At 47.6% G+C, this 23,555-nt stretch overlaps 1 protein-coding gene across 1 annotated transcript in view; it reads left to right on the top strand.

Annotated features, from left to right (window-relative positions):
* The window catches only part of ADGRD1 (adhesion G protein-coupled receptor D1), a 212,413-nt gene that overhangs the window by 140,747 nt on the left and 48,111 nt on the right, over nt 1–23,555 (top strand). Inside the window, exons 16-18 of the mRNA XM_075569233.1 lie at nt 14,240–14,343; nt 16,605–16,716; nt 20,119–20,414. Of these exons, the coding sequence (XP_075425348.1) occupies nt 14,240–14,343; nt 16,605–16,716; nt 20,119–20,414 (512 nt within the window). The remainder of the gene's footprint in view (nt 1–14,239; nt 14,344–16,604; nt 16,717–20,118; nt 20,415–23,555) is intronic.

Here is a 23,555-nt window from a genome sequence, read left to right as displayed (position 1 = left end):
TAGAGCCTTATAATAAATGCAAAACACATTATAAAGTACATTTTAATAAAGAATATACTATAAGGAACCTTATACTTATACGGGAACTGGATTGGGGGTATTTGAGCTCGAAATCCAGGATTCTGGAGGACACTGGGTAGCCCTGGTGTAATTCACCCCGCGTACCGGCAAATCATGCCTGCTCGCTGGGGAGAATTAAACAAAATAATTGCGTTTCCACCCAAATATCCCACCTAAAACTTGTGTGTCACAAGAAATCCCGCGGTTCTAGGGCTATGGGAACATGCAGGGGTCACTTTATTTTCCACATGTATTATCCCTGGTCCCTGACTTATGAAGCTACCAGGGACCCCACGGTTCCAGAGGTAACCAGAGGGCGTAACCTTTATTGTATAGCCGGGTTACCCCCTCCCGTCACACAGGGATATCCTGAAAATCTGACCTGCTGGTCACCCTTGAGGACGGGAGTTGGCTACCGCTGATAAAACCCATGGTGTTGATGTGTTACGGCGTTAGCGTGTGACATGGGGATAGTTATAAGAGCAGCTTGGGGGGAAGTTACTTGATATAATATTATTTGGGGGTTGACCTACATTTGTTCCTCTTATCACATCTGTCCTTGAATCGCTTGCAGGTCTGAGGTGACATTAACTCTGGGACAAGAATATTATCCGTTTCTTACATTGAACGCTCATTAACTCAAGAGAAATGTCTTCCAATGCGTCATGTGTCATATCGGCGTTTGACGCGGTTCCCTTTTCAATTGCACAAGGGCGTCATTACGGGCTCAAAAAATACAGGACAACAATAAAGATAAAAAAAAAAAAAAAAACAATCTTAGCGGCGTATCAGAAGTGATGAGCATTCATTTGGGGAATCCGTGACTTCTAGTTACAGGAATGGAACCAATGCAATCTTTTTAAAGCAGAGAAGAACAGCCTCTAGAGAGGAAAGTGGAGCACAGCGCAGGGACAAACAGCAGGATCCAGCACACCAAAGGTTAAAACTAATTTATTTGGTATATAGGGGGAGACACCATAAAACCGGACAATCACTCACTCTGACGCGTTTCGGGCTGAGCATCCCTTCCACAAATTGCATTTTCTCATTGTCGTTTCCATAAGTCATATTGAAATGATCACTTATAGCGGGGGGGGGGGGAGAGGGGACGGGGCGGGGGGGAGGGTATTCGACTGAATGATCTCCCTTTCATTTCTCTGTCCAACTATTATCTTTTAACAATGGTGAATGCCGGATTGTCATCAACTGGGCATGAGACTCTATTTTTTATCGGTAAAAGGTTGTTGTAAATAACGCTGAAACTATAAAAAGAATGCAGACCGGATTTCTCCCGCGGCAATCCGGGTCCTTTTGAAGAAAAAAAATAATGTAATACAGGATTGGAGCATGGGGTCTCCAGGGCTGAACCCCATTCATTTCAGCTCTGGGAACCCCCTGTTTCTGGAGGTACTTACCTCCGTAGTGGGCGCTGGAAGTCACTCCAGGGTTCATGTTATGGCGGATTCTCAGAGCTTCCGCACCGTGCTGGCCAATAGCAAGCCGTGACATCATCCGGTGCGGCTTCCTATTGGCCCATGTGACGAGGGAGCTTTACGCTGCAGGAGATACTGGCACCATCTTCCGAGGTCTGTATCTCTGGAAACAGGGGGTCCTCGGAGCTGAAATGAATGGGGTTCAGCTCTGGAAACTCCCTGCTTCAATCCTGTGTTTAAAATAACCCCCATGGATTGCTCCTTTAAAAACCTCATACCACCGGGGACAAATATTTACTCCAATAACGAACTAAAGAGGACCCACAGTCTCATCAAGCCATACAAAATGATGGGACTATCCCTCAATTCATTTAATTGGGTTAATGGCAAAATATTGCATGATTAATAATGTTTGTTAATCTGTTTATATGTCCGTTAGTTACGACGCATAATTCAATCCATGTACATCCCTGGCTTTTCTTTGCCGCACATTTTAATATTTCATAAAATAGCGCCTTTTTGCCAGCGCCACGGGGTTTGGAACAACCTGGCGCTGGCTTTTGTGTGATGATGTGGTAGGGAGGTTAAGGTCTCATTGCGTTCACTGCATCTGATGTTTTGTTTTATTTGGGTAATTTCCGTGCCTGCCTCTCGTATCCAATCTGCTAATGGGCTATTGTTTTCTGTTAGTAACGATGTCTGTGTCGCTTCTCACTTGTACTTGCTCTGTCATAATAAAGCTTCCCATTAATTTCTCACATTTATGTCGGTGATTAGAGCTGCGTTGGCTTATATATATATATATATATATATATATATATATATATATATATATATATATATATATATTGGGCCGTAATATCCTGGCATTGTTTACCGGACGAGCGCCGGCCAGGCTGGAGCTGAGCAATAAATAAAAATGAACAATTAATGGCCGTTCTCTCCAAGAGTCATTTAATTCTCTATAATGTCTCGTACGCGGTTAAGAGGAAGTGGGGCAAATGTAGTAACTCTTTCCTGCCTCTGCAATGCATTCCTGTCCTCTCTGGCAGTAAAAGGGTTAAGCCAGAGGGGGTTCTCAACTCCATTCCTCAAGATCACCTCCGCCCCACCCCCAAACAGGTCAGGTTTTAAGGATATCCCTGCTTCAGCCCAGGTGGCTTAATCAGTGGCTCAGTCAAAGAGCCTACTTCAGCACAGGTCGCTCACTCAAAGACGGAGCCACTGATTGAGCTGCTTGTGCTGAAAAAAGGATATCCTGAAAACCTGTCCTGTTAGAGGAGGGGGTCTTAGGGACTGGAGATGAGCACCCCTGTGCTAAGTGTGTGGCCTGGCACACCCATGGCATCATGAATCCGAAATAGAAATTATACGAGCCACCCGGCCACAAAAGTTATACAGGCATAGCCCGCTTTAAGGACACTCACTTTAAGTACACTCACGAGTATCGCCCAATACATATCGCCCAATAGGCAAACGGCAGCTCGCGCATGCGCCTGTCAGCACGTCCTGAACAGCAATACCGGCTCCCTACCTGTACCGAAGCTGTGCGCAAGCGGGGAGGCTATAGAGCCTGTTACAAATGCGTTATTTACATCAGTTATGCACGTATATAACGATTGCAGTACAGTACATGCATCTATAAGTGGAAAAAGGTAGTGCTTCACTGTAAGTACATTTTCGCTTTACATACATGCTCTGGACCCATTGCGTACGTTATTGCGGGGTATGCCTCTATGTTATAAAATACAAAGGCAACAATCTCTCTCGTAAGGGGTTAAAACAGGCCGTTTATTTGCTTTTCAAAAGTAATGTCAGAAATAGTTAACAATGATTTCTTCTTCTCAGCGTATAGTTTGCACCTGTAGTCGGTGCTCTTTGTAACCTTGCACGTGAGGATTGACCGCGGAATTGTGAAATGAGGGGGTGTAATACAATTATTGGACCGTGGTAATAAGGGCCATCTGAGAGGGAACGGGGGAAATTGGTAATTGTTATCTATAATGAGCAGGTTTCGCTGCACCGGTAATAAATCCAGCGGCAGGCCTCGCTCCTGAGGCCTTTGCTCTTGTCCAAGGGGGATCAACTCCAGTCTACAAGCCCTCCCCCAACAGGTCAGGTTTTCAGGATACCCCAGCTTCAGTACAGGTGGCTTAATCGAAGACTGCACCACCTGTGCTGAAGCAGGGACTGATTGGGCCACCTGTGCTGAAGCAGGGATATCCTGACCACCGGACCTGTTGGTGACTCTTGAGGACTGGATTTTCCCACCCCTGGTTTTGATCCCGTTTTCAGCAGGTCTCCTCACTTCTCTCTCCACACTAAGGGACCACCCTAAATAGCTCGCTGACACCACTGCTCATTGTCTATAGAACGGGGAGAGACTCGAATTGTGTTATCCGCTCCCGTGCGGCATTACACAACCGCCAAGCCCCCCCCGCAGTGAGAGAAGCACAGCGCATAGACAGGAGGGTAATTAAAACGTCAAAATAGAAAGGACTTTCAAGTAGCGTGCTCCCCAGAAACCTGCGGGAGTTTAACTGCTATAATGTTAGTATCTTGTTCCCTGAGCCTGTCGCGCTTTTATTTTCCTCAAACAAATGTGTTTTTTTTTTAATATTAAAAAAATCTGATTTTCTTAAAAGTGGCAATTTAAACCGGTGATTTAATATATATATATATATATATATATATATATATATAAAAATGTATAACATTGAAGCAGGGGGTTTCCGGTGCTGATGTGAGCTCCAGGGACCCCCTGAGTCCTGAGATACTTACCTCCGTAGGGGGTGCCAGTAGCCGCTCCTCTCGACTGGCAGGGATCACGTGACATCCTCGGTGTGGCTTCCTATTGGCCCATGCGATGCGGGAGCTTTAAAAAGCAGAGGGATACCGACAGCGACGGATCTTCAAGATCAGCCGCCCGCCCCCCCACCCCCAGAGGCACTTGCATGTGGCGGCTGCCTCCTTGCTGCCGAAACTTCTTCTGCTTCCGAATCGCAGCGGCAAATGACGTCGCGGACTTCACAAATGTGATGTCACGAGTGGTGTCGCGTTGCCACAGTAAAGCGAAGTCATGACGCCTGAAAGCGCTGCATCTGCATATGGGGGCGGACATTTTTGCCTCCTCCAAATTTTGCCACCCCGGGCCTATCGGGCCTAATGAGGAATCCGCCACTGGATACCGATACCCCCTTTGGAGGTAAGCAGATCTGGAAATTATTGGGGTTCAGGTCCGGAGACCCCCTGCTCAATCCTATGTAAAACATTTTTTTTTCTTCAAAATTTGCAAAAAATATCAATGGCTTGGATTGTTCCTTGAATCGCAAGTTTCTACGGTTACCATGGTAACCGTTAGATGGTTCTGGGTAGAGCTCCATTTTAATCTCCCGGACACTTAATATTTCAAACGCTTACATCTCCTGAATGGAGCATCAGATTTTAAAAACAAAAACGGCATTGAACGAGGCAAAAAAGAGATCTATCCGAATATTGTGATCAGTGCTGACTGAGTATCATACGTTTTTGTAAGTGAATTACTTTAAGTGGAATTGCCCCATGAAGACTTCAGAGAAACTGTCTTATCCTGAGCTTCCCTGACCGGTGTCTTTGAAGTCCGGTGATGTCACAGAGTCATAAGGGCTTCCTTTTTGCACTCCAGCCAATCTGTGATTGCCCCCGGCTGAAGTAAACGGAAGTGGAGGGGCCCCCCTGACTGGTCAGCAAGATAGTCCCCTAGAAAATGAGCATTTCTACCATGATGTACCTGATACGTTAATATGGCCCCTAGAGTGCCAGAGCCCATAACTAACCAAGTGCATCTATATGCAACTGTGAGTGTAGATATAACACAAGAAGAGGTGGTCCTCTGGGTTTGTAAAAGTAGTGGCACGCAGAACCTCCCGGGTATCCTCCCACTATACCCACTGCTGCTACGTGTTTTTGAATGGGAACCTTTAAGGTTCTCCTTTCATTTGGATGACGCGTGAGTTGTAATAACCCAGCATTCTGCTTCCTCCTTGTTTATTTCCCCTGAGTTAGTGTCAGAACAGATTTGGCTGAACAAGCAGAGCCCGTGTGATTGCCAGACTCGGAAATATCCCCACACTCCCGCAGCAACATCACACCAGCAGACTTTACTCAGGGAATCCAGAAATAGCTGCAATTTGCAGTCTGTGCGAGCCCTCTCCGCCCGCGTGCAGTGACCCGGGACCTTTTGTAGCCTTGAAGAATGAAAGTAAATAGTTGGGGCATGAGGTATCACCTCACAATGTCACGGTGACATCATAAGAAACGAACGTTCGGCGGACCTTGGCAAGGTCACCGTTAATCTGGCGCATCTCACACACAACTGCACACACGGCTGTACGTGGGAAGGTATCTGTGAGGCCACCAACAGTGTGTTGGGCCTCTTGTGCTAAACCACACTATTTTAACAGGACTCAACAGGACCTGAGAACACACGAGTCACACCAAAGGTGGCCTCCCAAAGAGTCTCCCCACTATGCTTCCCCTTCACTGGTCCTGTCCACTAAACCAGCATGGACATGGTTAATGTAATCAAGGACATACACCCCCCCCCCCTGCATTTGTGTTGGGAGCGCCCACTTGCTGTTCAGCTGATATCACGTAATCTCAGTATTCTCTTTGAGATGAATCGCAGCAAAGGCAGCCAAAGGGTGTCAGCTGATGTTAGAGATGTGCTGTTGCAATACGAAACACACCAACCTGCTCCTATGTTTTCACTTACCTTTCCTGGTAGATTGCAAGCCCCGCGGGGCAGGGCCGTCCTTACCTACTGTAACTATGTATGTTAATGTTTGTTATTTTTATTTTATTGTCTTTCGTCCTCCAACCCTATTGTACTGCGCTATGGAATATGCTGGTACAATATAAATAATAATATTTTAACATAGATACATAGAATCAGATGGCAGATAAGATCCACGTGCCCCCCCCCGTGTCTGCCCATTTACCTGTCTGCTGTAAAACCTCAGACACTATCGATCATTGGCTTTCTATTGTATTGAGGACTTATTTGTGTCCCAGGCATGTTTCAACTCTGTTATTGTGTTAGCCCCTACCACCTCTGCAGGGAGGCTACTCCACAAATCCACCACCCTTTCTGTGAACTTCCTCACATTTTCCCTTAAAGCAGGGTTCATGGGCGCACTACTTTCTTAAAAACACACACACACACACACACACACACATTTTTATATAATTGAAGCAGGGGATTTCTGGAGCTAAACCATGTTGATTTCAGCTCTGGGGACCCCCTGCTTCTCGAGATACTTGCCTCTGTAGGGGGTGCTGGTAGCAGCTCCGGTTGGGCTGACATAATGGCGGCTTAAATGCAGCACCCAGGGCTGCCGATAGGGGGGGACAGCTGGGCAGGGCCACTGGCAGGGGGACAGCTGGGCAGGGCCACTGGCAGGGGGACAGCTGGGCAGGGCCTCTGGCAGGGGGACAGCTGGGCAGGGCCACTGGCAGGGGGGAGGGGGACAGCTGGGACTTCTGTCCCGGCCCCCGGTGAGTAAAGGGGCCCCCTGCAGGCAATCCCTGTAAAGAAGGCCTGCTGGAAGGTGTTCCCGGAGGGGGCCTGTTGGAAGGTATTCCCGAAGGGGGCCTGCTGGAAGGTGTTCCCGGAGGGGGCCTGCTGGAAGGTGTTCCCGGAGGGGGCCTGCTGGAAGGTGTTCCCGGAGGGGGCCTGCTGGAAGGTGTTCCCGGAGGGGGCCTGCTGGAAGGTGTTCCCGGAGGGGGCCTGCTGGAAGGTGTTCCCGGAGGGGGCCTGCTGGAAGGTGTTCCCGGAGGGGGCCTGCTAGAAGGTGTTCCCGGAGGGGGCCTGCTGAAAGGTGTTCCCGGAGGGGGCCTGCTAGAAGGTGTTCCCGGAGGGGGCCTGCTGGAAGGTGTTCCCGGAGGGGGCCTGCTGGAAGGTGTTCCCGGAGGGGGCCTGCTGGAAGGTATTCCCGGAGGGGGCTTGCTGGAAGGTATTCCCGGAGGGGGCTTGCTGGAAGGTGTACCCGGAGGAGGGCCTGCTGGAAGGTGTTCCCGGAGGGGGCCTGCTGGAAGGTGTTCCCGGAGGGGGCCTGCTGGAAGGTATTCCCAGAGGGGGCCTGCTGGAAGGTATTCCCAGAGGGGGCCTGCTGGAAGATATTCCCAGAGGGGGCCTGCTGGAAGGTGTCCCTGGAGGTGTGCGTGTCTGTTACAGCAAGCTGTGAGCAGGTGGAAAGGAGGCTTCCCTGACAGGCACCTCCGTGGTCACCCTCCAGCAGGCAGCTCTGTAGGCCCCCTCCACAAGCCTCTAACAGGCCCCCAAAATCCTCAGGGCAGCAGGTAGACAGTGGATATCCTCTGCTCCTCCCATGCTCTCTTCCTGTTAACCTGTTTCTCCTCCCTCTCTCCCCCTATCTCTTCTCCCTCTCTCTCCTCTCTTCCCCCTCTCTCTACCCCTGTCGCTCTCTTCCCCCTCTCACTCTTTCTTCCCTACCCCCTCTCTTTCTTCCCTAACCCTCTCTTTTTCCCACCCCCCTCTCTTTCTCACCCCGCTCTTTCTTTCCCACTCTCTCTCACTCTCGCCTCCCCCTCTTTCTCTCCTCCCCCCGTTTTTCTCTCCTTCCCTCCTCTCTCCCTTCCCTTCTCTCCTTCTCCCCTCTCTCTCCTCCCCCCTCTTTCTTTCCTTCACCAACCTTCCCTTTCTCTCCTCCCCCCTTTCTCACCTCCCCCTTTCTCTCCTCCCCCGCCTCCTCTCTCCTCCCCCTCTTTCTCTCCTTTCCTGCTCTCTCCCTCTCCTCTCTCTCCTTCCCCCACTCTTTCTCTCCTCCACCCTCTTCCTCTCCTTCCCCCACCTCCCCTTTCTCTCCATCCCTCCTCTCTCTCCCTGTCCCCTAGCCCAGGTCGCTCAATCAGTGGTTTAGTCTTCGACTGCACCACCTGTGCTGAACCAGGAATATCCTTAAAACCTGAACGTTGTGGACTGTAGTTGCCCAACCCTATATCATGCACCATCTTACTAGCTCTTTTTTGCACAATCTCCAGTTTATTTATGTCCTTTCCGGAGATTTGGTCTTCATTTTTAGCTCCAGGGCTCCCCACTTCCTGACATACTTACTGGTTGAGTTGCCAGTGTTACTTTGCGGACATTTAAACGGTCGTCCAATAGGAAGCCGAAACATCATTGCCCCCTGATGACATTGTGGTTCCCTATTGGCTCGCAATGGTTTTGGAAATCATTCTGAAAGCAAAAATAAATAAATTTGAACTGATTTTTTTTTTGGGGGGGGTTGGGGGGTTGGTAGGTAATCTCACAAACTGTTGTGTAAGTTCGAAGTTTGCAAAAGGGGGTAATTTTTTCTCCATTACAATAAGTCAGGCAAGTACAGATGAGGAACCATCGTGTAACACTGTGTCTGCCAGCCACTGTGTCTTGTCATTATTGACGAGAGGACCGGCAGGGACAAGCAAAAAGTGACAGGCTTAGGGATCCATGCGGTATATACAGCGTATCAGCATATTTGTGACAGTGAGTACTGCTGTCTATGTGCGAATGTACAAATCAGTGTACTGTGTATCAGCGGGACGCTGGATTTGTCTGGGGGCGCGGGCGGTTGCAGAGGCCGCGCGCTCGTCCCCGAGGCATTTAAATGACATGCCGGGGGATCGCGTGAGGCCTCTGCAACTCTAAAACTTACCTGGACTCTGCCGGCGTCGCTTGTGTCCATTGCGTCAAATGACGCCGCTGGTGTCAGTGAGTTAGTGCACTGAGGGTTAAAGGGCATTGGATGCTGGTATTTAGGACCGGTCATCTATAAATGGTAGAGGGCACCATTAACCCTTCAGCTCTGGAGTCATTATAACTCACACTTCCAAAATATTTTCCCTGCCTGCCTTCAACTTAACGTAGTCATAAGCATTAGGGAGGTCGCGATCTCCCCGAATTCAGGATATTGTTCTGTGACAATAACTTTGAGATGGGACATTAGCTAAATTCCAGGACAGTTTGCTGCAAACACACTACTTTTTAATGTCTCAACCCGTGCTTTGGGGTACTGCCTTTACGACAACATCTCCTTGTACCAAATGTTCCAGGACACGCAGACTCCAGGCAGATTAAGAAAGAATCCCACAGTGCTGCAACCTCTCTGATTTTGGCATTGCTGGTTGAATTGTTTTCACCTTTTGATGCTGTACTTTGAAAACCGTTGTCCCTACTGTTCCAATGGAGCATTAATCTGCAGGTGACGTCTGCACAGCTTAGATGGTCTCCCGGGTCTCTTTAGATGTACAATAGAAATGGCATATAAATGACGGCTCTCGTGCAAATAGGAACAATGTTTTACAAAGCCCTTTGAAGGTATTTACATGAATAATACAGTATATCGGCTCAATGAGATGCGGTGGCGGTACAAGCATTGGGGAAATATTACATTGGTTTCGGAAGGCAGGGCATGCATCAAACAATCAGCGTGTATTTTAAAAGGAAATTGGATTTTAACAGTCGGGGGGTGCGGGAAAGAAAAGCAATGCATTAACCACTTCAGTGCCGGATGTGCCAGCAACACAGTGTAGATTAGTCTGGTTTACTTGGGGATAAGCATCAAAGAACACCAAGTTGCTCTTAAGTGCAAATATCTAAGTAATAGTGCTAAAGTGATATCGTGAAATACATATAAAAGTGTAATAGCATTCATTAGTGTCAGTGCAACGTGAATATAAATACAATCGCAACTCCAAAACCCCCAAAATGAACCGTCCTTGTAGTTCTTAAAGTTGATTTTCTTTGTGATGTGGGGATCGCAGAATCAAATCGAAAATAAAAAAAGATAAAGAACACAAAGTGCAACATGTCCTAACTCCGATCAAATGCTAATTCTTAGAATGATCGTGTGATGCCAAAACTCACATGGCCCCAATAATTTTAAGGCAGTATATATATCAGTAGAATGGGCTCAGGAATCTTCCCAGGGATATCTCTGTCTCCTGCAGAATTTCTTCCTAACTTGGATGTAATAAAGCTGGTATACGGGACAGCAGGGCCGCGCTCCCAGAGGCAGAAGAAAAACACACAACAGTGCAGACTGTTTTTCAAATTTATGGATAGATAAATAAGTTGAAAAATGCACACTCACATTTATAGAAAACCTTTAAAAGCTTAGACACATACTATAGTGGAAAGTGAACTCCGCACCCAACCGGAAGCCTTCTGATGGTAATCTTACCGCTACTGCTTCCAAGTCTGGCGCCGACTCTCACTCAGCGTCACTTCCGGTATCGCGGTCGCGGAGTTCCAAAGCCTCCTGGGTAGTCATCAGCTGTCCTCTCTTCCTCACAGCAAACAAGCGGCACGACGCGTTTCGCAAATGCATCCTCGGGAACCGCCTCCATACTGTGTAGAATGGATGTCTAATATACTTCCTCCTTCGTGATGTTATAATCAGTTGATCGTTACTTCAACCCATTGTTGACTTGTCTATTACGTTCCACAACTAACATTATAATAATAATAACTATATATATATATATATGTAGTTATACTAACAAATACAATATATAATAGTTTAATAAATGTAAATAGAGCCAGGTTATGCTCGGAAGTATTCCAAACAGCACCGCAGTAATAAATGTATCTGGCTGTGCCAATGCATCAGTGGATCATACCTAAACAAGAACAATAATCAAAATGTGTCTAAAAGCAACAACTTCATCAATTTGATATATAATGTATTAAATTCAATCAGTTAAAAAGGGCCTAATTATGCTCTGATGAATTTAAAACAGCACTACAATTATCATGTATCTGGCTGCATTAATGCATCAGTGCAACAAACAAACAGTAATCAAATGTGCAACATGCACACACTATGTGCGACAAACAGGCGACAGCTATGTCACAAAATGTATGTCGCAATATAAATAGTCAGTTGATCCAGTAATTGATGACACTGAATAGTCACTCAGAAGACTGAATACAGTGAAAAAGACCAACTCCGTAATATAAAATAGCATTAGTGCCATACAATAATCTAATAATATGACTGCAGGTGTTAAAACAAATACCTATTAATCCCACATCCGAATTTAAATCTGCAGTGATTCAAATGTTAATACAACAATTTATAATCTGACATGAAATGACATCAAAATATACACATATAATATTGGTAAATACAAATTGTGTGTAAGATATCCCTCTTAACAATATGCTATCTTAACACTGACAGAAGACAAAATGGATCTTCCATCTGCAAGAAACAAAAGCAATGTGGGTCGGATAAGAACATTATTATACAGTGAAATAAAGACCACCTAGACCCAAACATGTCATAGCTATCGGAATCTAGGTCTAATCCAGAATATCCAATAACCAAAGATGAAAACAATAGTAGTGACAATAATATTGCATCATAAAATAAAAGCACCAATGTCTATATTTAGCCCATCAGGAATGAAAGTTTTCAATCTATAAATCCAAAAAGTCGCACTCTGTGTGAGTCTTAGGCTGAGGACCCGCTGCGGTTGGTGGCGGCGCGCGTGCCCCACCAGCCCCCTTACCTGCACTCTGGTGGTCCCCGCTGCTTCCTCCCTCTGTGGCTGACTACGTGCTGTGACGCATCAGCCGGCCGGAGCTACGAGCCTCTGGTGATCCGGCGCGGTGACGCGTGACGTGGTACGCAAGGGAACCAATCACAGATTGGATCCCAGCAGCCAATCTGAAGACAGGCAGTGCTTTGCGTTTGTGTGATGGCCCCGCCCCTCCCAAGCAAGGCAGCCGTGCGGGCGCCTGCAGCGGGGCCTTAGCCTAAGGCCGCGTCCATGTTTAGTGCTTGAGCACTGAGCCCCTACAGCCGTAATGAGAGCGGCTTTAGTAGGGGCTCGCCTACGCTTACGCAAGCGTGCGGAAGCGTAGGTCTTAGGAAAATGTAAAATTTTCCCGCTTGCCGGAGCGCAGGGCCGGTCACGTGAGCGGTTCGCCCAATGAGGGCGAACCAGCTCCGTGACGTCACTGGCCCGCCCGCCGACACGCCCACAGACGGCGCGCTGTCTAAGGCCAGGGAAAGCACCCGCTTTCCCTCAGCCTCAGCGCGCCTCCGCCCGCCAGCAATAACCATGGCCGAGGCCTTAGAAGACAATCACCTCCTCTCCAATTCGACTCCATGGACTCAATAGCCGTATTAGAGAGCCCGGAAGGGTTGCTCTGATGCCCTGGAAGAAAGTGTTTCGATTCACTATGAGTCAAGACTTGCAGTTCAAATATTGTTTCGTTTTGAACTTTTCCCCTGTTACCTGGAGATAAGCAAAGTTACCTACATTTCTCCAGGCCGGGCCGCAGACTCCTTCCCCGGGGCCAAGGACTAGAGCTTCCACTGCCCCATCCCTCTTCCCTCCCCAAGTCTGCCGGCCTTTCGAGACCCCCCTCTTTTACTCTCCCCCCTCCTCGTGCTCTCTCCCCCCTCTCTCACACCTCCTCGTGCTCTCTCCCCCCTCTATTTCTCTCCCCCTTCACACTCCCCCCTCTATTCCCACCTCTCTTCCTCACATTCTATTCCCCCCTCCCCTCCTCACACAAGAATAACCCCCTCTCCTCAATACCACACAATAACCTGCCTCCCCCCCACACAATAATCCCCCCCCACAAAATATCCCCCCCACCATCACATACACAATAAGCCCTGCCCCACCATCACATACACAATAAGCCCTGCCCCACCATCACATACACAATAAGCCCTGCCCCACCATCACATACACAATAAGCCCTGCCCCACCATCACATACACAATAAGCCCTGCCCCACCATCAGATGCACAATAGCCTCCCCGTAAAAAAACACACACACCTACCTACCATGGGGGGAAAGCCTTGGTTGCTGGGTGAATGTGGAAGTTGGGCCCCACTTCCGGTCAGGCCCAACTTCTGGTGCATGGAGGCGTGGCTTGGTTGAAGTCCAGGCCGCAGCGGCCCTAACGTCTAGCGACGGCCAGCCAGACTCCCCGTAGCTGCCGGGCCCGGAAGCAGTTGTCCCAGCTCCTCCCCCCCCACTCCCCCGTCCCCCCCCCCTCCCCCGTCCCCCCCCCCCCCCCTGTCAGCGGCCCTGTCTCCAGGATAAGTCCAGCCACTAGAACTCTGTGCTAGGGACCGAAATAATTTTAATCTGTTTATGAGGATAAACTGAATAGTGTCAAATTAATTTGGTTTATACAGATATAGCAGAAGTTATTAACCCCGTTAACACCAATGAACCCCCAAAATAACACGCGTGTTATCTCTGTGACCATTGTTTTCAATAGCAGTACAGTTAAATAACGCCCCCAGCATTGATGCAACACATCGTCTACGTCTGTACGTTGTCTGATAACTTAGATACAAGAAGGGCCATTAATTTCTAAGGTGTTCAGGGCAGGAAATCCTCTCACTGCGTCCTTCAAAGGAAGGCCCAGCTCTCTACTTCTGTGTATCAGCATATTCTAAAGCATCAAGTATACTCCCAGTACAACGAGTACATGAAATACTAGGGACAGGCAGAACTTGTTCTGATTTCACAGCATGTCTTTAAGGAAATATATGGACAAAAGAAGTACTGGGTGACCGATGATAATACACTGATACTCAGCTATGTAAGCCCTTGGGTGACTGCTAATGACACACAGATAGTGCGCTATGTAACCCTTTGGTTTCCAAAGGGAGTAAACCTACATCTGATCATTTGTACTAATATTTTCTTTTTTTCTTTCCTCCCGGCAAAGCTCTCCAGCTCCCACCAGATGGCGCTGTCTTCCATCAGTTACATTGGCTGTTCCCTGTCCATTTTCTGCCTGGCAATTACACTGGTCACATTTGCTATACTGTCGTGAGTCATTTTTTTCACATTTTTATTATTTTGTTGTCTCCCTCCCCCCCCCCCCCCCGCTAAGCAAATATTGCCTTTAAAGACTATTCGAGATTTATGGGCATTCTCATTTCGGACCACCGGTGCAATCTGACTTTGGGATTCTCTGAATCATAAATGCCATTAATTCTCCCAAACCCTTTAATTAGATTTTTTTTGCCTATATATTTGTAACAGCTGGTTGGCTTTGCTCAAATTGCTTTAATTTCCTGATCGGAAGAGTTCTCCATTTGCTTTCAAGACATGTAGTAGAACTGATTTTTTTTTTTAATCTCTGTGCAGTGGCATTAGTGAGATATAAACACATGCCACAATAAGAAACCCCTTCACTGCCAGAATGTCCAGCAATGCATTGAGCAGGGGGTTAAATACACACTACAACTGAGATATAGGTTCCTGTAATGCAATGTTTCCCAACCTGGAACCCCCATGTGTTTAGAAGGGGAGCTCAGAGAGATAGGTGTGTGTGGAGGTGCGGGGGGGAGGGGAGGGGCATGGATGAAGGGGATACTGATAGTGACAAAGATAAGGGAGATCATGGCACAGATCCACAAAAGGGTGTCATAGAAGAACACCGCGAATCAGAGAGGGTGACAGTCACAAAGGGGAAGAAGGTGATCACCTTGCATCAAAATCTAGTGAAAGGGATATGCTGGGGACCCGACCCCTTGGACCACAGGTTGCACGCGAGTGGTGTAGGTTAAAAGTCTCTCCTGTTGGAATTATCTAGATCAGAAAGATGCATCAACAACGCACCGCCACGTTGCGTCTGACGTTAAAAAAAAGCTTGATAATCGTATTACATTTGTGGCAGATCGGTAGCCAGGGAGCTTTGCGCCATCTCTCACCAGCTCGAGTTTTTTTGATGGTAGGAACAGCAGTGACAGAGAGATGCAGGAGACCCTTTTATAAGTGCCTCTTCCTATACTTCTCCTGTTGACCTTCTCCAACTCATGAGCTGATGCTAAGAGAAGGAAGATGGCATTGTCTTGATTTTGCATCAGCTTGTCGCCTTCGTGCGTGATGTCCCCACTCCCCCTGTCATTACATCTGAAGAATATCTAAGAAGATCTTTCATGCTGATGGAAGCAGTGGAATTCCAAACTTGGAGAAGCCAACACGTCTCTTCATGGCTAATAATGCTTCAAGATCTTTGCGACAGCAAAGTACTGTACAAAGTAGACAATACATTAAAAGCGTAGATGACAAGCCACATATCACCATTAAACCTTCAATTTATATACAGTGATTTTTACTCGCTACCGTGAGACAGAAGGAGAATTGTTCTTCTGAGACAGCTGAAGGAAGAGCTAAGATTTAATATTCCCCACGCAGGCAAATCTCACTGAATCACTGCATTGTGCAGGCTGAAAAAGATGGAAACCATTGAGGCATTGAGCATATTAGATGAATCCGTGGACATTTAGCATTTTGCAGAAGGTTTTGACCCACCGGACTTTTGGAAGTCTGGATGAATCGTTTATGAATGCCATCTGCGCCCCAACTGTGCCCCCTGCCAATGTGAAATAGCTTCATTATCCTTTCACCGGAGGCCGTTGAACTGTCAAGGCATAAAAAGATGATGGTTCACCTTTTAACAGCAGAGGACCATGGCAGCTTGTTAGCCAACTGATAACAGTAAATCATATTACATGGGTCTTTCCCTTTGGGTCACGCTTTTACTGCCAGAGGTAATTGGTTTATGGGAAGCTTTGATGCTAAAAGGATATTGCCATAGAATCTGCTGAATGGGAAGAGTTTATATACCCGGACACTATTATTCTGCAATCCTATGCGTTGTCCTTGATGCTGCTTCCCTGGAAGTGTTTCCATATGCCAGGCCAGTGCTGCAGGTACACGAAACTCGCTGCTACGCAGGTAGCGAAAACGGGGGCCCCTGTGAATTGGGACACTGGGGGCTTGGTGTCACTGTAAGCAGTTAGCACGCCGTAGACATTCCTCCCGCTCCTAACCTCAAATTGGGCAACTCCCTACTTCAATGCTTCCATGAAATAGATATCATCCTTGACTTTTGAAGTAGGGAAGGATATTTGGTGGTTACGGATCATTTTTTGTTGCCTGCTGTTTCCAGAAGAAATTGATTCACGGCCATATTTGCAAAGCGGTTGTCTGCTAGCGCCGAAAGGTGTCTCATGGCGCTGCTTAGTAAACATGGACGAAAGTGAGTGTTAAGGCCTTTTCCCTTCTCTTTCCTTATGTAGCTCTGTAAGCACGATCCGGAACCAGCGTTATCACATTCACGCCAACCTCTCCTTCGCCATTCTGGTTGCGCAGATTCTGCTCCTCGTCAGCTTTCGCTTTGAATCGGGAACGGTAAGCGGTTTATTTTCCTCTCTCAGATCAGAGTGCACAACGAAAGTGAAAACCACTGGAGCATGTTATATAAAGCATATGGGAGAAGGAGCGGCTCAGTGAGTAATAACACTGACTGGCGCTGGGGGGAACCTGGTTCAATTCCCGGTGTCGGCTCCTTGTGACCTTGGGCAACTCACTTTATCTCCCTGTGCCTCAGGCACCAAAAACATAGATTGTAAGCTCCACGGGGCAGGGTCCTGTGCCTGCAAAATGTCTCTGTAAAGCGCTGCGTAAAACTAGTGGCGCTATACAAGAACATGCTATTGTTATTATTATATAGATGGGGTATCTCTTCATGCTATAAAAAAACAGAAAGGGAGGTTGTAATTATTATTATTATTGTCTTTGTGAAAGCAGTATCATTTATTTTTAAAGGAACGATGAACGGTAAGAACGCGCGTATAAAAATAGTGGTACTGAGCGATTGGGAATAGAAAGGTACTGGTATTCAATACCAACTAATACCCCCACTGCTCTTAGGGTCTAATTCTATATCCTCCCAAGCGGCCGATCTGGGGTGTTTTCGGCCAAAATTCCCAGATGAAGTGTATACGGAAGTTTGACTTTAAATGGTCTATCGTCTGCTTGGTTAGCCTCAATTTCATGTAAAATTACACACACTAATGATTATCCCAAGCTTGTAAAATTATTTAAACCCCCCCCCCCCCCATTAATAAACAAAAAATACATCTTTTTATTTAAACCATTTTGGAGCTTTAAAATAAAAAAACTCTCTCCTGGCAAATAACAGAGGCAAATACAAACTGGGAAGTTAGGAGCGTCCAAACAAGCCAAAATAAATGTTTGTATCAGAATATCAATCTCCGATTGTATCTGAAGTCAGCCGGCCAAATCAGGCGTAACTAAATATCCAGGATCCAAAGAGATTCAATAAAAACCCATTGGAGAGATGCAGCCAACATTTGTATGTTGTAATGTCCTGTGCCTGCCAAATCTAGAAGGCAATAAGCTCCATTTACCAAGTGCTCTTATTGCACTATTCCAGAAGGACTCTCACTCCCGCGTTGTGTGGATGGCTCATGGCGCTTGGCGTTACTCCTTGTTTGGGCAAATGATCTGTTATTCTGTTGGATCCAAAAACTGTCAGTACTTCATGTGACATGTGAGTTAACCCCTCCAATGCCAGAGGAGGCAAGCAAAGTGATGTTCAACCCAAAGATTAATGAAATGGGAAATTAGCACATTTAGAACATTTGCCAATTTTCACCCCCAAATCTCCCAATTGCATCTTCTTCAAGGATTAAGTTGCTTTCGCAATTCGTTGAAAACCCCCCCACTGGCCTTGAATGGGTTAAGTGTGCCTTGACATTGTTGTTGTTGTTGTTGAGAGACTGTACTTAAGTAGCAGATGCATTGTGGTCAAAATAAAACGTTATCGTGAATATCCTTCTACCCTGCGCGCTTCGTCGCCATGCCAATGGGATTTATGGAGAAATGCTAGTTTCCGAGCCAGGAGACTGAAATACAATGGAGTCATTTGTCTCTGAGCGCACAACCCAAGAATATAAAAATGTGTTTAGAATTTGAGCTCCGTGTCCAGTCATAATAGCCTCATGTCTGTGTAATTCATCCAAGCTGTCCAATCCTTTATATAGATAGCATCAATAGGATAATGTGTTGGCTCTAAAAGTCAAGTTAACTGTAGTGTGGACATGTGGAAGGGACCGAGGGATGAGAAGGGGATCAGTATTAAGAGCAATGTAATATTTCCGAAGTGACTCCCATGTCCCCATGAGGATTCGAGCCAGTCCATCTCTTGTAGCTATGATCTGATCTGACCATATGATATGATAGTCGTAGTCCTGCATTTCTATGGAATACGTAGACTTCAAAACCAGTACTGGACACGAATCTCAGGCTCTTGAAAACATCGGATGGCAATCCTGCTGTATGATAATGTTCTCCACCTGGCTCCATGTCATAGTGGGATTTTAATCCAGTCCATACAGTATTTTCTCACTCTTGTCCTTGTGTATTTTTGGTTCTGCATCTCTATGCAAAATGGAAGAATGAAGGATCTTGGTGACGTTTTAACAGCAATATGAAATACAGGCAGGCGGGAGCCTGTATCATCGGACCTTATTCAATAAACTGTGGCGCTGCTTCTCTGTGCTGGAGAAGATTTTAATTCCATTCAGTTGATTTGAAGCTGTGTTTTCCCAGAGAAAGATGCCTTAACGCAGGGGTGCACCACTCCAGTCCCCAAGCCTGCCCAACAGGTCAGGTTTTCAGGATATCCCAGCTTCAGCACAGGTGGCTCAACTGAGCCACCCGTGCTGAAGCAGGGACTGATTGATCCACCTGTGCTGAAGCAGGGATATCCTAAAAACCTGACCTGTTATGGGTGTGTGTGTGTGTGTGGGGGGGGGGGGGATGAGAACTGGAGTTCAGCACCCCTGCCTGAATGCTTAATGCATGCTAACAATATAAATTACCTACTATATTTGTTTCATTGGATTTCAATAAGTCCGTTTATTATATGAAATCAAATATGGAAAAGTAACAACATGGGAAAAAGTCGCACAATTCGCTGAGACCAGCAAAGGGAGTGAACCGAACCCCAACGGAGTGTTATACTGTAATATTAGAGTCAGCTTCTATACATGACATTGTGTCACCGCTGATGTGTAACAATCTCTGCCACCAATTTGTAGATTTCACATCCCAGCAATTTGCTTCTGAACAAGAGATCACAAATCAGCCGTTAATATGAAGAACTGCGATAAGTCTGAAATAAAAAAATGAAAAAAAAACAGATACAGTAAGCTGCAAATCTATATTATGAAACAAAAAAAAAACGTTCCTTGCTGCTTCGGGGCATTAAAATGATCATCTTTTTATTTGTATGGTGCCAACATATTCCATGGCGCAGTACAATGTGGGAGGGAGGACCATAACATTGCGTGACAAATGAGTGAAAAAGTGTTAAGAGAAACTGAGGCAATAACAAAGAGGCCGCTGCCACATGGAGCTGACAATCTAGATTGCGCCAAGCACGCTAACTCCACCTCATTCCCAAAGTGCATTCTAGCATGTTCTGTTCGAAAAGGAGTTCAGGGAACAGGAGCAACTGGACCATCACCCCCTCCTACACTTGCTGTGTACAAGCTTTACCTTCTATTAAAAATATGTCTTTCTGTTAAGCCTTTTGCTGCCAAATGGATGAATCGCTAGCTGCAAAAGACGGGGAAAAGCTAAGCCCTTTAGGTGTAATCCTTAATTCCTTAATGTGTTATTATGGGTCAGATTTCCCCTCTGCCCCTTGAGAGTCGATATGCTGCAGTAGTAATATATCCATGCTCAGTAGTTTATTTAAATCCCCTGTTTCTCTGCACACAGCTGCCCTGCAAGATCCTCGCGATCCTCCTGCATTTCTTCTTCCTGAGTGCGTTTGCCTGGATGCTGGTGGAGGGACTGCACCTGTACAGCATGGTGATCAAGGTGTTCGGTTCAGAAGAGAGCAAGCACCTCTACTATTATGGAATTGGGTGGGGTATGTGTTTCTCAATTACACACTTGCCGAAAGTCTTCCAGCTGCACGGCATTTGTTTATTTACAAAGCACCAAGCACATGGGAAGAAAGGAGCCTGGAGAGCTTACAATCGAATAGTGTGTTGGGTGATGGAAGGAGTGCAGTGACATAGAGAACTTGGTTGAGGGTGCAAGGGCCTCATTCCATATCCGCCAAAGCAGTACATCGTTAAAGAGGAATTTCGGTGGAAGTCAATGGGAAATTTCGTCCGGAAAGGGGTTAAAGAATAAGCCAGGGGTGGGGCAACTCCGGTTCTCAAGGGCCACCAGCAGGTCAGGTTTTCAGGACATCCCTGCTTCAGCACAGGTGCTGCAGTTTTGGATTGAGACGCCTGCGCTGAAGCAGGGATATCCTGAAAATCGGACCTGTTGGGGGCCCTTGAGAACCGGAGTTGCCCCACTCCTGCCTTAAGTGCACATGCAGTGGGTCATGTAGTCACACGGAGCTCTTCTCTCCTCTCTCTCTTCTCTCCTCTCCTCTCTGTCTTCTCTTCTCTCTCTTCTCTCTCTCTTCTCTCTCTCTTCTCTCTCTTCTCTCTCTCTTCCCTCTCATAATGAGAACTTAGTTTAACATCACGTTAGATCACGTACCAGAGCTCTGTGAATCCGGCTCTTAGCTTCTAGTTTCAGATCCTGCAAGGTGTCACACCCATTCACACTCCGTTATTCCCTTCAATATCTGGTAACAAACAGATGGACCTATATCAGGATTCTATGTCTGCTTTCTACTGTCTGATACTTTTCCATCGTAAATCGAATATTCAAATGTATTCCATCATTATTTGAGTTTACTGGATGAATATATTTTTCTTTATCCTATAGACAGTATACTGTATATAGCCTACAATTCCCAGATGGAAATGATGTCTGGCGAGTTACAGACAGATTATACAGGCATTTGTGACAGCAAAGTTGTCGAAAGTCCATTTTCCAAAGTTCCAAAAGTGGGACACAGAGTATTATGTATAGTTCTATCTAATTGTGCTCTTTTTGCAAATGGTTTAGAATGAGCATTGTACTTCTGAAAGCTGTTTCAAACCTAATTATAAAAATAATACAGACTCTGTGCAATCATAATTGGAATACAAAATGACGGTTAGGCTGCGAGTGGCGCTGGTAATGCTTCGAGTTTCTATGCGTTTTCAGCGCTCTCCAATTTAGATATTCCTGGCTGACCTTTTATTTCGCTCCCTCCCTCATACTTTAATCTCAGCTCTAACCTTTCTTTCTGTATATTACTCAGAGAGGGTTATCCGGTAGCTGGCCAGTGATATTCTGCGCTGCTGAATGGTTACAGGAAATGAGACGTGCACGATTCACACCTGCTAATAAACGGCCTTTGCGGCTCTGTACTGCAGGCCCTTCTGGCAGGGGAGAGGTGAATCCAGCGGGCAGGGGCAGGGTAATCCCAGCAGGCAGGGGAGGGGTGAATCCAGTGGGCAGGGGCAGGGAAATCCCAGCAGGCAGGGGAGGGGTGAATCCAGTGGGCAGGGGCAGGGTAATCCCAGCAGCAGGGGAGGGGTGAATCCAGTGGGCAGGGTAATCCCAGCAGGCAGGGGAGGGTGAATCCAGCGGGCAGGGGCAGGGTAATCCCAGCAGGCAGGGGAGGGGTGAATCCAGCGGGCAGGGGCAGGGTAATCCCATCGGGCAGGGGAGGGGTGAATCCAGCGGGCAGGGTAGTTCCAGCAGGTTGGGGAGGGGTGAATCCAGCAGGCAGGGGCTGGGTAATCCCATTAGAGAGGTGAGGGGTGAACCCAGGGGGCAAGGAGGGGTAAAGCCCAGATGGCAGGGGAGGGGTAATCCCACCAGGCAGGGGAGGGGGTGAACCCAGGGGGCAGGGGAAGGGTGAACCCAGGGGGCAGGGGAAGGAGAAATCCCAGAGGGGAGGGGTAACCCAGATGGGAGGGGTAATCTCAGTGGGGAGGATAATCCCAGTGGGCAGGGGAGGTATAATCCCAGCAGGCAGGTGTGGGGTAATCCTGGAGGGGAGGGGTAATTCCATCGGGGAGGGGGTGATCCTTGCAGGGCAGGGAGTGGTAATCCCAGTGGGGGCAGGCAAGGATAATCCCAGCGGGGCAGGCAAGGATAATCCCAGTGGGGTGGGGAGGGGTAATCTCAGTGGGGAGGGGTAATCCCAGTGAGGAGGGGGAGGGGTAAGTAATCCCAGCGGGAGAAGAGTGGTAAATCCCAGCAATCTGGGGTGTAGTAATCCCAGCGGGGCAGGGAGGGGTAATCCCAGCGGGGCAGGGAGGGGTAATCCCAGCAGGGAGGGGAGGTGTAATCCCAGTGAGCAGGGGAGGGGTAATCCCACGAGCGGTGAGGGGAGTGGTAATCCCAGCGGTGAGGGTAGGTGTAATCCCTGCGGGCAGGAGATGGGTGATCCCAGCGGGGTGGGGTGTGGTGATCCCAGCAAGCAGATAAGGGGTGATCCCAGTGAGGCAGGGAGGGGTAATCCCAGTGAGCAGGGGAGGGGTAATCCCAGCGGTGAGGTGAGGGGTAATCCTGCGGTGAGGGGAAGGATAATACCAGCGGGCAGGGGATGGGTGATCCCAGCGGGGCGGGGAGTGGTGATCCCAGCAAGCAGATAAGGGGTGATCCCAGTGGGCGGGGGAGGGGTAATCCCAGTGGACGGGAGAGGGGGTAATCCCAGTGGGCAGGGGAGGGGTAATCCCAGCAAGGAGGGGGGCGTAATACCAGCAGTCAGGGGAAGGGTAATCCCAGCGGGCAGGGGAGGGGTTATCCCAGCGGGCAGAGGGGTGATCCCAGTGGGCAGGGGAAGGGTAACCCCAGCCGGGAGGTGAGGGGTAATCCCAGCGGTGAGGGGAAGGGGTTATCCCAGTGGGCAGGGGAAGAGTAATCCCAGCGGTCAGGGGAAGGGTAATCCCAGTGGGCAGGGGAAGAGTAATCCCAGCGGGGAGGGGTGATCCTAGCCGGCAGGGAAGGTTTAACCTTGCAGCCTTCCGCACTGTAGCAGTCTCTGTTAGGTAAACGAACCATAAAAATGGCGCGAGCAGAGTCCGGGAAGTTTGGAGGAGTTGAACTTTGCAAAGATTACTTTGGGCCAAGTTTTCCGGGAGAGAAGATTGCAATTTCATGATTGTTTTATTTTTATAGAAGCCTCTATTTGTTTAGAGATAAATAGCATTGATTTTTTAATATCTCCGTAGAGGTCCTGTGGCCAGTTATGACTAAGTCTCATATATCACTTTGGCACTGATATATTGGTAAAGCCATAAACCAGCTTT

This window comes from Ascaphus truei, chromosome 13 (assembly GCF_040206685.1).
Source record: "Ascaphus truei isolate aAscTru1 chromosome 13, aAscTru1.hap1, whole genome shotgun sequence".
In the NCBI taxonomy this organism is placed as follows: domain Eukaryota; kingdom Metazoa; phylum Chordata; class Amphibia; order Anura; family Ascaphidae; genus Ascaphus; species Ascaphus truei.
Note: the sequence above shows the minus strand (reverse complement) of the source record. Positions and strands in the feature narration are given on the sequence as shown.